The 15,918-nt window shown below is 44.7% G+C and overlaps 1 protein-coding gene across 2 annotated transcripts in view; it reads left to right on the top strand.

Annotated features, from left to right (window-relative positions):
* Window positions 1-880, top strand: part of PGM1 (phosphoglucomutase 1) — a 57,274-nt gene extending 56,394 nt beyond the window's left edge. For both annotated transcript variants that reach the window (XM_022581233.3, XM_022581234.2), the window contains exon 11: window positions 213-880. In XM_022581233.3, the coding sequence (XP_022436941.2) occupies window positions 213-302 (90 nt within the window). In that variant the 3' untranslated portion in view covers window positions 303-880. The remainder of the gene's footprint in view (window positions 1-212) is intronic.
* The last annotated feature ends 15,038 nt before the right edge of the window (window positions 881-15,918 follow it).

Here is a 15,918-nt window from a genome sequence, read left to right as displayed (position 1 = left end):
ATTGACTGAAATAGGGAATGCTGGAACTAGGTTTGTTTGTGAAGAAAGAACATGTCTTTGTTTTTAGACTTACACAGTTTGAGGAGCCTTTGGGTTATCGGAGTAGGCAATCAGACATGGGTCTGGAGCTCGAGGCCTACTCAGGGCTGGAGCTATGGATCTGTGTCTAGAGAAAGTGATGGCAAAGGTTTTTCTCTTTGTGTCTCCCTCAGGTCATGTTGGCTCCCCTTATTTCTATTGCCCTGAAGTTGTCCCAACTCCAGGAAAGGACGGGACGCACTGCACCCACTGTTATCACCTAAGAAGACAGGCCAGATGCGGTACATCCTTCCACCCCAGGCCCTCCGAGTCATCTGATTGAAGAGCATGAACAGAAACAAAGTGTATTCACCCAGGCTTTTTAGGATTCGGTTTTTCCACTAACCAGTCATTGACAAATGGTACAATTCCAAGGCATTGCCAATTGATATGCCCGTAGGAGCCATGCAGGAAAGAGAAAAAAAAGGACCCAGGGGCTTATACTACTGTCAGTTCCTTTTTGTGTCCTCGTGCACCACTGGTGTGTGGGTGTTTGTCTCCTTAGCACCAGGTCCTGTTTACACTACAGTGGAAGATGGAGGTTGAGCATCAGCTCATGAGGCTAATTTCCATCCTTAGGATCCACCCGTGAAATGACAGTGCAAGTTCCTTTCTCCTTTGTGAGCCTTTCCCCCCATTTACTGTTTACATATAATCCAGCAAAATGCAGTTTCTGGTGCCTTCTCTCCAATCAGTTCTTTCCTCAGAGTGAGACGTGCTTGTCTGCAGAGTTCTGCCTTGTTCTGCAGCGTAGTCCCATTCACACAAATATTTTGGGATATTAAAGCAAAATAAGCTACTATTTCTATATGTCTTTTTTCTTTCCTACAAAATGCTCTTTTGATTTCAGAAAGAAACCAGATTTTTTTAGAGGGGGTGGGTGGTATTGTATTTTGTTTGGATGTCCTAGCTAGAAAAAAAATGTTCTCTGTGCTTGGTTTAAAATTAGACTCAAGAACTATAATTTCAAATCTTAGCAGGGTCAGCTGGGCCCTGGCTCCTTCTGAGGTGGATAAATTAAGCTCGACATGGTTAACTTGGAACAAGGAAAAGGAAGATAGTTTTCAGGAGATCTTAAATAGCAAAGCACCGTCTTGTGCCTTGTGGTGCTGAGATGCCACCCTGCCTGTTGAGGGGACAGAAACAGAACTCTCGGAATCTGAGAGCAGGATTTCTGGCATTTGGCTGGAAATCTTGAGCCCCTTGGCATCTTATTCATCTTAGACTATGTTCAGCCCACGAGCGTAACTTAGTAGTTAAAAGCATAGTCTTGGGAGCCAACAGACCTGAGTTTGAATACCACTTGAGACCTTGAGTGATCTTGGAATGTCATTCTCCTTATCTTTAAAATGGGCTTGAAAAATAGTTCTAACTTTGTAGGGTCATTGAGAATATAAAGCAAGTAAGCCTGTGAAAAGCCATGTGCACAGTATCTCATTCATGGTAGGTTATCAAATAAATGGGAACTAGGATTACGTTTACAATATTGTTTCTAGATTTTAAAGAATCAGAAAAACAAAAACTATAAAACAAATATTTGAAATGCATCTTATGGTTTGGAAGGCACTTCCCATAGTCACCTGCCATATGGACTGTTCCAGAGAGACAGCCCAGTTCTGCACCCCTCCCCGACCCAGGGTGGAATCCCCATTCCAGGTGGCAGGGTCTTTATCTGGGGTGAGATTTCCAGTGTTGCCATTTAACCAGGGAGTCCAGCCCAGCAAACCGAACTGAGCTTTGACAATGATGAAGTGAAGATGAATACTTGCTGAACGTTAATCCTATACCAGGCGCTCTGCTGAGTGCTTTCCATATACTCTGTAAATGCTCCCAATAGCTATGGGGTAAGTACTCTGAATATCCCCGCTTTAGAGATGAGGTTCAGCTCATCATCCAAGCTCGCACCACGGGAGGGTGGTGGCATGTACCCCGGCAGGGCAGCCCTAGTCCTGCATGGTTTACCAATGCTTTGTATTGCCTCTAGTACTAACTGGCTACTTCTCAACTACTTCTAACAGGTGGAAGAAAGGTGTGCAAATGCCCCTGTATTTTGGTGATTAAAGGGTGATGCCTTGGGTGCCAGAAACTCTATTAATTTTGGGCATTGTTGTCCAACCCCTACCCTGGGGATATGGATACCTGGGTGTATCAGTCAGCCAGGAAACACGTATTGACCGCCTTAAGTGTGAGATGCCTTGGGAAGGAAAGGATGTGTAACACACAGTTGCTGCCCTCCAGCTGCCTGTGAGACTAGCTAGAGGAATGGAGTCCCACACAAATAGAAGGCTGTGTAGGACTCATAGACATAGAGAACAGACTTGTGGTTGCCAAGGAGGAGCAGGGGAGGGAGAGGGATGGACTGGGAGTTTAGGGTTGGTAGATGCAAACTATTACATTTAGGATGGCTAAACAACAAGGTCCTACTGTATAGCACAGGGAACTATATTCAATACCCTGGGATAAACCATAATGGAAAAGAATATTAAAAAATAGACTATATAGATGTGTATATCTGAGACACTTTGCTGTACAGCAGAGATTGACAGAGCACTGTAAATCAACTATACTTCAATAAAAAAAAAAAAAGAAAGAAAGGCTGTGTAGGATAAGTGCCTTAGGAGTTGTATAGGCAACACATGCTGTTAAAATCCAAATTTTCCAAGCACCTTTTCTGTTTCAGAAGATGGTTTCCAGTAACCTTCCAAGCAAGACATTCTTGTGCCCGTTTTAGAGCTGAGGCAACTGAAACTCAACAGAAGCTTAAGTAATTTGCCCCAGGTTTTCAGCTACCATGTGGTAGAAGTGGACTTTTGACCCTGAATCTCGCTCATTTTCCGTGACCCTTTGTTGCACCCCCCATCTGTTGAATCAGCTGCACACAGTTCTGGGTCTATGGCCCCTGGAGCGGCTTCAAGAATTTCCTCCTCAAACCTGATCATAACTGAGCTGCTTTCCCTGATCCACTTGGCTATAGGTTTGGGAGCCGTTAGCTCAAAGGAGGAAGAGGGAGGTGTCTGGGGCCGTGGAGCAGTGGGATGGGCTGGGGTATGGGCTGCCCTTCCTCCCTCTGTGGCCTCTAGAGAGACACCCCAACACGTGCCCCCAGGCGTGCAGGGAGACGGAACCGTGAGACGCCGGCCAGCAGCACACAGCCAAGCTTCCCTGCCTCCCAGGATTGATGTGGTCCGTGAGTCAGGCCTGTTTTCTTTAGGGTGTGGTGAGGACTACAGCGAGATAATTGGGTTTCAACTGTCTGGGGCCCAACTCTGAAATTTCAACTTTTCCCCTCCCTCTTGACATTCAGCTCTGATTTCAGAGAAGGAGGTTCCTGTTCAGGGATGTTCCTCAGGCCCAGGGAATGGCCAGGCTTCCAGGGGGTGGGCCCTGCCTCATGGAGAATGACAGCAAAGGCCGAGCTCACTGCAGTGTCCCGGAGGCCAGCTCTGGGGCCTGAGTCCTTCTGCCCCCTCTGCCTCAGAGCTCATCCCATGCTGCTTCTGCTGCACTTCCTGTTTACTCATCGGACAGAAAGTGGCCTTACTGTGTTCGAATCTTCCAGAAAACATAATATGTAAAAGACACACCCTTCATCTTTCTATGTTCTGAATCCCCAGCAAAAGGAGTTGGAAATGAGTAGCAGCTCATGCACAGAATCATTGCATCCCACCTGGGTTACAGCAGAGGCCTCCTCACGGCCCCTGGCCTTCATTCTTGTCCCCTCTCATCCGCTATTCTCATCACTGGCTAAGTGCTCTTTCCAACGCTGACTCTTTCAAGTGCTCTTTCCCCAATGCCTTGTGTAGCCTACAAGACCAATGCAAACTTGCCTGCCGCTTTCCATCCCACCCCCCCCGCTCCTCTTCTACCTTCTGCGTTATGTTGGATGCTTCAGCCACGTGAAACCACCTGCAGTTCTCTGGAAATACCGTGCTCCCTCGTCTCCAGGCCTTCGGACCTGCTTGCATCACCCTTCTCCTCCGCCCCACCCTCCCCCATATTCCCCAGCTCCTACTCCTTCCTCAGGCCTCAGAAGCTTCTGAGCTTCCAGTCTCTGGCTTGGGAGCTTTTTCTAGTGTTCCCGTAGCAGCATCCTCTTCACAGCACTTATCACACTCTACCTGTTTATTTTCCATTTCTCCTACTGTCCTGGAACTCCCAGAAGGCAGGGGCTGCCTTTTTCACCAATGTTTACCCAGGGTCTAGCCCCATGCCTGCCACATCGTAAAAGTTCAATAAACGTTTTTTTTAAAGAGTGCATCTCACACCTGTCAGAATGGCCATCATCAAAAAATCTACAAACAATAAATGCTGGAGAGGGTGTGGAGAAAAGGGAACCCTCCTGCACTGTTGGTGGGAATGTAAATTGATACAGCTACTATGGAGAACAGTATGGAGGTTCCTTAAAAAACTAAAAATAGAACTACCATACGACCCAGCAATCCCACTACTGGGCATATACCCTGAGAAAACCATAATTCAAAAAGAGTCATGTACCACAATGTTCATGGCAGCTCTATTTACAATAGCCAGGACATGGAAGCAACCTAAGTGTCCATCAACAGATGAATGGATAAAGATGTGGCACATATATACAATGGAATATTAGCCATAAAAAGAAACGAAATTGAGTTATTTGTAATGAGGTGGATGGACCTAGAGTCTGTCATACAGAGTGAAGTAAGAAAGAGAAAAACAAATACCGTATGCTAACACATATATATGGAATCTAAGAAAAAAAAAATGTCATGAAGAACCTAGGGGCAAGACAGGAATAAAAACACAGACCTACTAGAGAATGGACTTGAGGATATGGGGAGGGGGAAGGGTAAGCTGTGACAAAGTGAGAGAGTGGCATGGACATATATACACTACCAAACGTAAAATAGATAGCTAGTGGGAAGCAGCCGCATAGCACAGGGAGATCAGCTCGGTGGTTTGTGACCACCTAGAGGGGTGGGATAGGGAGGGTGGGAGGGAGGGAGACGCAAGAGGGAAGAGATATGGGAACATATGTATAACTGATTCACTTTGTTATACAGCAGAAACTAACACACCATTGTAAAGAAATTATACTCCAATAAAGATGTTAAAAAAAAAAAAGAAAAGAGTGAATGAAATGTTTGTTGCATGGCAGAATTTCCTTATGCTGTGACCTCCCCAACCTGTGAGGTATGATTAGCTTCAGTTTACAGGTGACCAGTGAGTTGACCAACTTTTGCAGCTAGTGACTGGCTAGCCAAGAACTCTTTCCTAAAGCTTTAGAGGCTGAAGGGGAGAAGCACCCAGGACAGAGGGTTGGGGTGGGGGGGGGGGATGCTGGCAGGAGATGGGAGATATGTATCATGGTCACTTTGAATAAAACTAGATTTACATGTTAAAAAGTATTTTATCTCCCATTGCTACAAAAGTTAATTGGGGGTATAGCTGGAGGAGGGTTCTACCAACTTAGCCTGAATCCAAAAGGAGTTATTTTTCTTTAAGGAGTAGACTCAACAAAGGCAGGCCCAAGCCCCAAAGCCCCACCTCAAGCAGGTTCTCGGAAGGGGAGTCATGATGGGACTAGGTGGGCAGGCTGGCCCTGGGCCTCGCACTGGAAGGGCACACAGCATGTACTTCTGGGAGGCTGAGAGGCTCTTCTCCATTCTTATTATCAGAGGTAAGAAGCAGTCCCACAAACTTGGCGTGTCATTATCTAAGAGAAGTGAGGTCACCGCCAGCAAGAGTATATCTCATGTCTGCTTGTCATGTGGGAATTTTTGAGGGCTTTGGTTTGGTTTTTACCAAATGTGAAAGTTCTACCTAGATCCATTAAGTTGGATTTGTGGAAGTGGGGTAATAACTATTTTCCCAAAGGCACGTCTTTCGTGATTCAGAGTGCCACTCTCCAGTCGACGGAAAGGCTAGTCAAGAGTAGCAATCATTTGATCTTCATGACGGTGTTGTTTCATAAACACCCTGTCTCATAAAAGCTCAGTCTCTATTGGTTTCTGACTTCATTTTTGTACTGTGATAGGAAGGCTATTATTATCCCACATAAAGGAATGGAAACTTTGAGAGTTTTCCTGTCCTCTGCAGATTCTCACAATCAAGATGAAGGAAAAAGCAGACCCGCCACCAGCACCCACCCTTGGTGTTTGGGATGCTTCTTCTGGTTTACCATTGCTGTGTAACAAAGCACCCCAAATCTAGTGGTGTTAAACTTTTGCATGATATTTTTATGCTCACAGATTCTGTGGGTCAGGAAGGCAGACACAGAGGAGATAGCTTGTCTCTGCTCCATGACGTCTGAGCCCTTACCTGGGAAGGCCAGAACAGCTGGGAATGACTCAAAGGCCATGGGCAGGAATCATCTGGAGCCTCTCAGAATTGAAGGCTGGGTTCAGCTGGGAATGTTGACAGCTTGACCTGCACATGATCTCCTGTGTAGCTTGCTTTTCTTACAGCACGGTGCTGGCTTCCCAGAGGAAGCTTCCCAAGAGCAGGTATGCCAAGAGAGCCAGGCAGAAGCTGGGATTCCTTTCCTACCTAGCTTCGGGAGTCAGGCAGCCTCACTTCTGCTATATCCAATTGGTTATGACCCACTCAGGCCAGCCAAGATTGAAGGGACGGGGCATTACACTCTACCTCTTGGAGGAGTGGCAAGGTCACATTGCAGAAGAGCATGTGAGCTGGAAGCTCTGTAGCCATCTTATGGAAAACACAATCTGTCATAATACTTGAATATTCCACCCCCTCCCACCGCTAAATATACCATTCTGAGTCAGGTGGGCAGGAGAATGAATTTAATCTTGAAATTATTTTCACCAAGAACATCCATTTGTCAATTTTCTAAGTATAGACATGTGCTATTATTTCACATTCCCATGCCCATGGCAGACATAACTAATCAATTGCAGCACTATTTCTACTAAGTCCAGATAGGGCCCCAGACGCCTCAATACAATGCACTGGACAAGATATATTAATCAATGGTAGTGGGAATGTCAATGAAAACTTATTTGCTACTTCTGAGGAATATTCCTACTTTCTTTCACAAATGTTTAATTAACATTTGTGGGTGTGAAAGCCTATTTGAAAATAGACCAGCCAATCTGTAAATTGATAAAAAAATATGTGCCCAATATACGGACAATTAGTAGTTACTATTAAATGAGATAAATCACAATTGATTTCAGAAATAGTACAAAACATATTAATAAAATAGTTGTACAGAAATTTTTAAACTCAGAAGTGAATTAAAGATTGATTTCAGTAGTTTAAGTTCATGGCCCCAGCTTTTTTCTACACTTTGGCTTTTTCCATCTGCCACTTTGCAGCCTCGCCTGTAACAGTCCCCCGTGTCTGACTTCATGATTCCTAAAGCTGTACAGCACTTTCAAAGCATTCAACTCGCCTTCTTTAATTTAATCTTCACAACAGTGCTGTCAAATATGTAGATTTGCAGTAAATATGACATTTTGCAATCAGATTATTTGCCCCAAATCATACAAGCCACTACTACTACTAATATGTATTGATCACTTTTTGGTACCAGATACCATTTAATCACTTTATATACACCATGTCATTGAATCCTTATCATAACCCTAAAGGTGGGTAATATTAGTTCCATTTTACAGATGAGGAAATGGAGGCCAAGAGATTAAGTAATTTGCCTGAGGTTAAAGTTAGCCAGTGGTGGAACAGAGATTTAAACCAGAGTTGATCAGATTATAACAGTCAAGTAAAACCTAGAAGAAGAAACAAGGCCTCAGTTACTTCCTTTGGGAAATAAAATTTTATTCAGATCTAATTTTTTAAATGATGATTTTAGCAAGACGAACTGATGATAAAATTTGATGTATAATTTGATATTATGTTTCTGACAGATGGGTGGTGGTGGAAGGGAGATATTTACACAACTGATACTTGGGGAGAAGTCAAGCCTAGTCTGCATAGAAGCCCACGTTCAGGGGTTCCAAGTGTTATCAGGAGGGAGCCCCTTGCAATGTGGCTGATTACAGAAGGCAGGAAAGACCTGGGGGTCTGCCGCATCTGTGCAGTCTCCCTGAACCAGTCTAGCCTGGTGGTTGTGCTAGGGAAGTGCTTGGCATCATAAGAGCAGTTCCTCTCAGGGCCCCTAAGTTCATGTTTATGCTCCCACCTCCATGCTCAAGGCAGATTTATGTCCTATTATATAGCAGTTTCCAGCAAATGAAGGGTTGCCTTCAAAATGTCTTTTTGGGGGGTGGGTGGGGAGGGGACCTCTGACAACAGTGGCAGGGCTTCCCACTCTAGTGCCCACTGTGATCTCTGACCCAGACTGGGACCACAGTGAGTGTTTATGGGATAATGATGTTTACCACCATCACTCCTGCCCTGCAGTGAAAGAATGTCCTGACTTCCAGAGAAAGGGGACCATGTTCACCCCAGCTGCTCTTCCCCAGCCTCCCTTTCCAGTTTTATCTCCAATCACAATCCAACTTCTCCACCCTCCACCCTCACAGTTCCCCAAATATCTCATACTTTTCCACACCGGTCTGACTTTGCATGTGCTGTTACATCTGTTGGAAAAATTTTCCCTGTTGTGCTAATGTCATACTGTCTGCTCCACCCAATTCCCCTTCTAAGGGAAACTAGCTTCTGCTGGGGAGGAGGATATGGCCATGAGTTGAACATGATCCACCCTCAGATTTCCTGGCCACAGCTGATTAGACCAGGGGTGAGCACCTGACTCAAGGGCAGCCAATCCACTGGCCTATCAACAACTTATCACCTCTGACTTATGGCTTGGTTCCAAAAGATAAGCTGGAATGATCAGGCTCTCTCTTGGGAATCTGAGGTAAGACAAGAACAAATTTGCTCAATCTACCTAGCCAGGAGTAAGACAGACCCTCTCCTTCAGATGAACACAACGCTTCATACTCCTTACAATAGTCTCTGAAGGAGAAAAATGATGTCTTGCATTGTATCCACAGGGTCTAGTTCAATGTCTGGCCCACTGTAGGGGCTCAGTAAATGTGTAGTGAGTCCATAAACTCAGATGGGCAAGAAAAATTCACATTTCTCATTATCTCAAGGCAACTTAAATCTGGCTGTGACCCCCATTCCACTAGGCTGTCAGGATTTTATTTTTTTAATTGGACACTTTATGTTACTCATGTAATGCTCACAGCAATGGAAGATTTTTATTTCCATTTTCTACATGAAAAAGCAATGGTGCAGAATGTTTAGGTAACTTGCTCGAGGTCACAGTGCTAACAAGTGACAGGTCTCAGATAAAACACAGTCAAGTCCTCACTCTTAATCAGATTTCATCTCTTAAAAAAAATTTTATTGAAGTATAGTTCATTTACAATGTTGTGTTAACTTCTGCTATACAGCAAAGTGATTCAGTTATACATATATACACATTCTTTTTCATATTCTTTTCCATTATGGTCTATCACAGGATATTGAATATAGTTCCCTGTGCTGTACAGTAGGACCTTGTTGTATATCCATCCTGTATATAATAGTTTGCATCATATTTCATCTTAGCCAATGTTGCTACTCACCAATGAATGAACGAATAAGATGCTCTGACCTACAACTCCTTTCCACCATTAGTTGGTCCCTCTTTTTTTCATGTTTCTTCAGCATTTATTTCACTCATATTTAATTTATTCACACCCTTTGCAGAGAAATTCCCGTAGTGTAATAATCAGAGCTAGCAGTGAGTACTTGCCTTATGCCAGGTACCGTTCCAGGGAATGTGGAGAAAAAGTTGATTAAATATGGCTGAAAATTATTTGTCTTGAAATATTAATTCAAGTTGCTGTGAGTTCAAGAAGGGATTCTTTTTTAATGCCCAGATGCTTTCCTCTTGAAAATTTGAACTTTAGAGTAAAAAATTTCAGATCCTCGAGTCAAGCCCTTGTTTGCTTTCCTTTGGAAAAGCTTAAGTCATGGAATGGTATAGGTTCCAAAATACTCTGGAAGTTTTCTGCAGATCATGTGATGTGCGATGTGACAAAACCCAAGCAGTATGTTTATAAAAGTTTATTTTTTATTTAATTAATTTTTTTAATGGATCTTACTCTTGTCTGGTTGGCAATTTGGAATTATTGTGTGAGCTTATAAATTAAAATAACACTGGTAAAGTCAGCGTGGTGACTGAGCTGTTTTCCCCAGTATTCCACCAGATGGTGATTATTATCCCCATTTTACTGATGAGTAAACTGAGGCCCAGAGACGTTGTGTAACTTGTCCAAGGTCCAGTAGCTATAAGTAGCAAGCAGTTAGACTCTAGAGCCCTTTAAAAAATTGTTATAACTCACATACATGAAATTCTCCCTTTTAAAGTGTACATTGGTTTCTGTGTATTCACAAGGTTGTGTAACCATCGCCACTATTCAATTCTAAAACATCTTCTTTGCCCCTAAAAAAACTGGTACCCACTAGAGCCACTCCCAATTCTCCGCTCCCTTCAGCCCCTGGCAACCACAAATCTACTTTCTGTTTCTATGGATTTGCCCCATCTGGACATTTCATATACATGGAATTGTATAATATATGGCCTTTTGTGTCTGTAGAGCTCTTATTTTAATACAAAGCAAATGCCCCTAAACTATGAATTCCTCCAGTGTGAAGACTTTCTGTTCAGTTTTGTCTTCACAATGCCCTGAATCCACTGTGATGATTAAATGAATGACTGAACGTGCAAATGAATTATGAAATAAATATATGTAGACACTAAATAAGCTCAGAGTCTGACGTTTGCTGAGTACCCACTATGGACCTGGCAGGGTGCTAAGTGCTTTGCAAAAGTGACCTCACTTCACCTTCATAACACCCCCACGAGATGATTACTGTAACATGCCCATTTTACAGATGGAAGACAAGGAGGTTAAAAAACTTGCTGCAAGTCCAAGACAGTGGGTGGTGGAGCCAGACTGCACTCGTGTCCTCGGTCTCTGAGTCTGCACTTCTAAATTGTATGCAAAGGAAAGTCCTTTAGAGATAGGGTCTAACCTCCTCTGTCTGCAGCAAGAAAATGGAGATCAATAATGCATTTACAGCAAGTCCCCTACATACAAACCTTCAAGTTGTGAACTTTCAAAGATGTGAACGTGTGTTCGCATGTCCAATCACATAAGCTGTAAGTGAAATTGCAGCTTGCCCTCTGTCTCCTATCGCTGACGATCCTTCAGCTCTACCATCTCCCACCTCCTCTCCCTCCTCCAGTCAGTAACGCTTCTTGCCTGTTCACTCGATGCCAGCCCCTGGATGCCGGCTGTTGTGCTGCACTACTGTACTTTTCAGGGTACTGTACTGTAAGATTAAAAGTGTTTTCTTTATTTTCCATGTTTGTTTGATGTTTATGTATTATTTGTGTGAACAGTACTATAAACCTATTACAGTACAGTACTATATAGTCGATTGTGTTAGTTGGGTACCTAGGCTAACTTTGCTGGACTTAACGAACAAATTGCACTTACAAACGGGCTCTCAGAACAGAATTCGTTCGTATGTAGGGCACCTAACATTCCTTGAGCCCATGCTATGTGCCAGCCACCACATTACATTGGAGACCACGTGCTAGTCAAGAACAAAGGTAATTAAACCAACAACAGCAATTCCCTGCAACGGGCACGAGGTAGAGGTATATGTGCACGGAGAGCTGCAGGAATGGTGGGTCCAAGGTGCCTGCGCGGGTGCACATCCCAGGGCCTGAGCCAGTTTCTACCCAGTGCTGTTAGCAAAGCACATCCCCATGCACGAGCTCATGGGGCCCATTGTCACCCTCCTCCACACCTTGAGGGCTGCCTTGAGGGTTGGATGTGCTTATTCTCCTGGCCTGTCAGGGCTGTCAAGGCCCTTGTCTCTCAGGACAGCAGGTGACTGGGCCTTTCCTCCTCACTGCGGGGCTGCAGGACAGGGTGCAGCTGGCAGCCCACTCCCTTAGTGTTTCTGGCCTGCTGGTGGCTTTTCTCTTCTCACAAAGACTGCTGTGTTGGATCTGTTTTGAGTCAGACAGTTATTTGATTTCCACCTCAGAACTCTGTGCCAGTGTTCTGTGTTGCCAGCCTCACTGCCACAGGCCATGGTGTGGGAAGGAATTCAGGTTCTGGAGCACTGTTTGGGCCCTCCTCGGTTGGGGGGCAGAGTCAGGAGAGACCCCCACACCCACCATCTGACTCTGGCCTGGTCAGCAAGAGGGCAAAGGGGCTCTGTGTCAGGAGGAGCCCAGGCCACACCACCTCCACGAGATGCCACAGACTGGGATGAAGACCAACCCAGAGCCTGCCCTGGTTCATTTCTCCTTTTCTCCTGTTCCCTCTGTCTTTGTCCAGCAAGCAGGGTCAGAACAAACTGAGAGGGGCATAGTGCACATGGGGTCATGCCAGTGTGTAAGATCTCAAAGCCAGGCTGGGCCTAAGAGGTGGAGAAAAACTGTCACTGGGGGGCAGTCAGGGGCTTCATAACTAAAGGAAACCCCAGACTAGGTTGAGAAGAAGACAGAAGTTCCAAGCCAGAGAAATGATGCAAAGATCAGGGCTATAGTGGGTTTAGTTCAGCCATAGGCAGGAAGAGGAATCATGAGGACAGACACTAGGAAGGTCAGAAGCAGATTGGGAAGGGGTCAGGATGCTCCAGTGGCCACTGGCCAGCTAACAGCCCATGTGGTCATCACAGGGGAAAAAAGATGGCTGAAAACCTCAGCATGGGATGGTGAGCACAAGTTCAGTGAAATTTCTCCGGGTGCATCCTAGATTGAGGGTCTCTAGAGAAATTTGTGTTTGTTTCTTCCAGGTACCCCACTGGGTTTGACTTGTTTGGAATCCCTTTAAAGTTGAAGATTTCAGGACCATGCCAGCAGAATAAATTTCAACCCCAAACCCATGAGAAGACTCATGTCTATACACTCTCAAAGGGGATGGCTTTTTTTCTACCCAGAGGCCAGGCCAAGATGCAAATACTTTCTTATTCTCTCTCCTTGATGATGGGTGCATTTTTTCCCCTGGTTCATTATTTCACCATTCACTAAAATTCCCAGCTTTATGTGGGGTATGGGCAGGAGTAGGAAGGTTCTCAGATCTAATGTCCATCTCATTTAGGCCTGAGACCCTCTCTCCTTTCCCCATGCGGCTGTTAAAAACATAAGTCTCTTGGTTATCTAAGACTGGAAGAACTTCCAAGGGAAAGCAGATTCAGGTACTCACTTAACACTTATTTTTCAGTTTCCTCCTTGTCTTTGCCCCCAAGAGGATTTCTCGTACTTTCCTGCAAGTACTACTGTGCATTTAAAAGGATCTTTGCTATGATTTATTGAGCATTTCTAGATAATTTCTAGAGCATTTCTAGATAATTTCTACCCTTTTCCTTCCATTCCATACAATAGCCAATGTGATCTTTCAAAAAAATAAACCTTATCTTGTTTTTCACTTGCATACAACATTTCAGTCGCTTCTCATAGCTTTTTGTTAATTATAATCTTGTTTTGTCAATGTTTTTGTATATCCCACTTTTTTTCCCATTTCCCTTCTATAATCAGCACCACTTTTCTTTGGGGGAAATCTCCTCCCATGTTCCACATGGCCCTACGTCTGTCAGTCACGGTGCCTCCCCTTTTCCTTTATTCACCCTCCACCCTCATTCTAGCTACAGTGGTAGGAACATGGCCCAGGTTAGGCTGATCATTGTACTGCCTCCCTGTGGACATAGTGATTGGTCCAGTGAGTCTAATGGTTCCAGCAGGTGACCAAAGCTGAGCCAGTTAGAGTCTTTCCCCGATTTTCCTTTTCAAAATGGAGATAGAGGGGTAACTTTCTCTTCCTTTTGGATTATAGGTTGTAAAGATATAGGCCTGGAATATCAGCCTATTTTCCTACCAGATTGACAGAATATGTTAGTGCAAGAGAAAATTAGAACTAATAACAAACGCAGAAACAAGCAAAGATAACTAATTCATTGAAAAGGAAGTCTTGATGATACTATCTGAACTCCTGGATTCAGCCATACCTGAAGATTTAATGCCAGATTTTCCAACTATATGAACCAATAAATTGCCTTTTCAACTTAAACTAGTTTGCATTAGGTCTTGTCATATGTAACAAAAAGAGACTTGACCGATAAAGGGCCAAATCCTTAACATGGCATTCCAAGGCCCTGTGTGACCTGTTTGCTGCCTATTTCCACAACCTCACCTCACACCACTCTTTTGCTCTCCCTTGATGGCCCATCAACACAGAGCTTCTTTTAGTTCATCAAAAGCACCAGGCTCCTTCCTGTATCAGGGCCTTCACACATGTTGTTCTCCTAAATCACTTTGCTTTGCTAATTCCTACACACCCTTCAAGTGTCTGCATATAGAGCATGTCCTTAGGGAAGGCTTTCCTGACTGACTGACCAGGCCAGGGTCCTCCTCTCCCCTTCCACATTATGTACTCCTATAGCGTCCTGTGCTTTTCCTTCTAAACACTTGTCACAGTAATAATGCACAAATTCCTTGTTTACAATAAGACAGTTCCTTGTTTATAGCCCATCCTTTCCATGGGACTAGAAAATTCATGAAGTTAGGAACCATATGCCTGGATCATCATTGTGCATTCAATGCCTAGCACAGTGTTTGGCACAAAATAGGTACCCCGTAAATATTTGTTGAATGAAAAAAAGTGAAATGAATAGGTCAGTGTTTGACTTGGAAGCCCATACTTTCCATCTCTGTGGGTTTTGTTAACTAATAAATAAACACTGGCAGTCCAGATTCATAATGTGATCACTGAAGGCTCCCTGGGGGAAGCAGAGAAACTAACATGTAATTTAGTCAGGTATTCATTCTGAGCTAGATTTCTGCCTGGCCAGACCAGATGGACCTTGTTCCCAGGAGAGGGCAGTGTTGTACAGTCTTTGGCTCCTCAAGCCTCCCAAACGCTTCCCTGAGGCCCTGGGAGCTACTGGGCTTGGCCTTGACACCCAGTGCCCCAGAAGCCAAAGTTCATGGCCCTTTCAGAGAGCTGCATGTTCAAAGCAGCTCAGTAGCAGAGCCTTTATTTCAGAGCCTGGCTGTCCCCGAATCCAAGATAAACAATCCTGATTCATCGACTGATTGCTCGGGTTTGGTTCCTCTGTTCGAGAACTCCATCTTTCTCAGGGTGGCCCAAAGGCTTCCCTTATGCTCTACAATCTCCCAGGAGAGAAGACTTCAAGTCACAGAGTTGGTACCTCCTGAGGCTGTGGAAGATTCTCCCTATTCATAATTTCTCTCAAATCCAGAGGCTGCAAAATAGCCCAACTACCAATGTAGACCCACAGGTGGACAGTCCTCTGCTCAGGTCCTGGCTCTGTCACTTACTGGATGACCCAGGATAAACACCTTACCTCCTCCCAATGAGAGAATAGTAGTATCTCCTTCTCAGGCTTGTGCTGGTGATGGAGCCAGCTGTATGGAGACTGCCTGGCGCCCTGCCTGGAGCACAGTAGGTGCTCAGTGAACATCGGTTCCCTTCCTTGTCCCCCTCCCACCACCCTGGGGCAGCCATGTGCACAGGGAGAAAAGGTAAGAAGTCCTCCTCAGCAGGTTTTTACTGGCAAAGACCTAAAAACAACAACCTTCTTCACTTCCCCGAAGCACCTACCTATCCCCAGTGTGACTATGAAGCCAGGTTAAAAAGTTCCCGTGGACACTGGAACACACCCCAGTCAGATAACCCATGTCACCGGTCTCATCCACGTGAGCCTTGCTTCTGCCACTCCCCACTGTGGGGAACCAGGTGTTCCCTGGAATCCTGAGAGCTACCCTGACCCAAAGGCCCTGGCTCCTTTTCAGTTCATTTCTTTCGTGGTGGAGCGGCTGGGCCATAGCGCTGGAAGTGTTTT

Source organism: Delphinapterus leucas, chromosome 1 (assembly GCF_059928025.1).
Source record: "Delphinapterus leucas isolate spDelLeu-1000000601 "Yukka" chromosome 1, BTC_Dleu_Yukka2, whole genome shotgun sequence".
Lineage (NCBI taxonomy): Eukaryota > Metazoa > Chordata > Mammalia > Artiodactyla > Monodontidae > Delphinapterus > Delphinapterus leucas.
The sequence above is the reverse complement of the archived record's forward strand: the minus strand, read 5'-3'. Positions and strand labels throughout refer to the sequence as shown.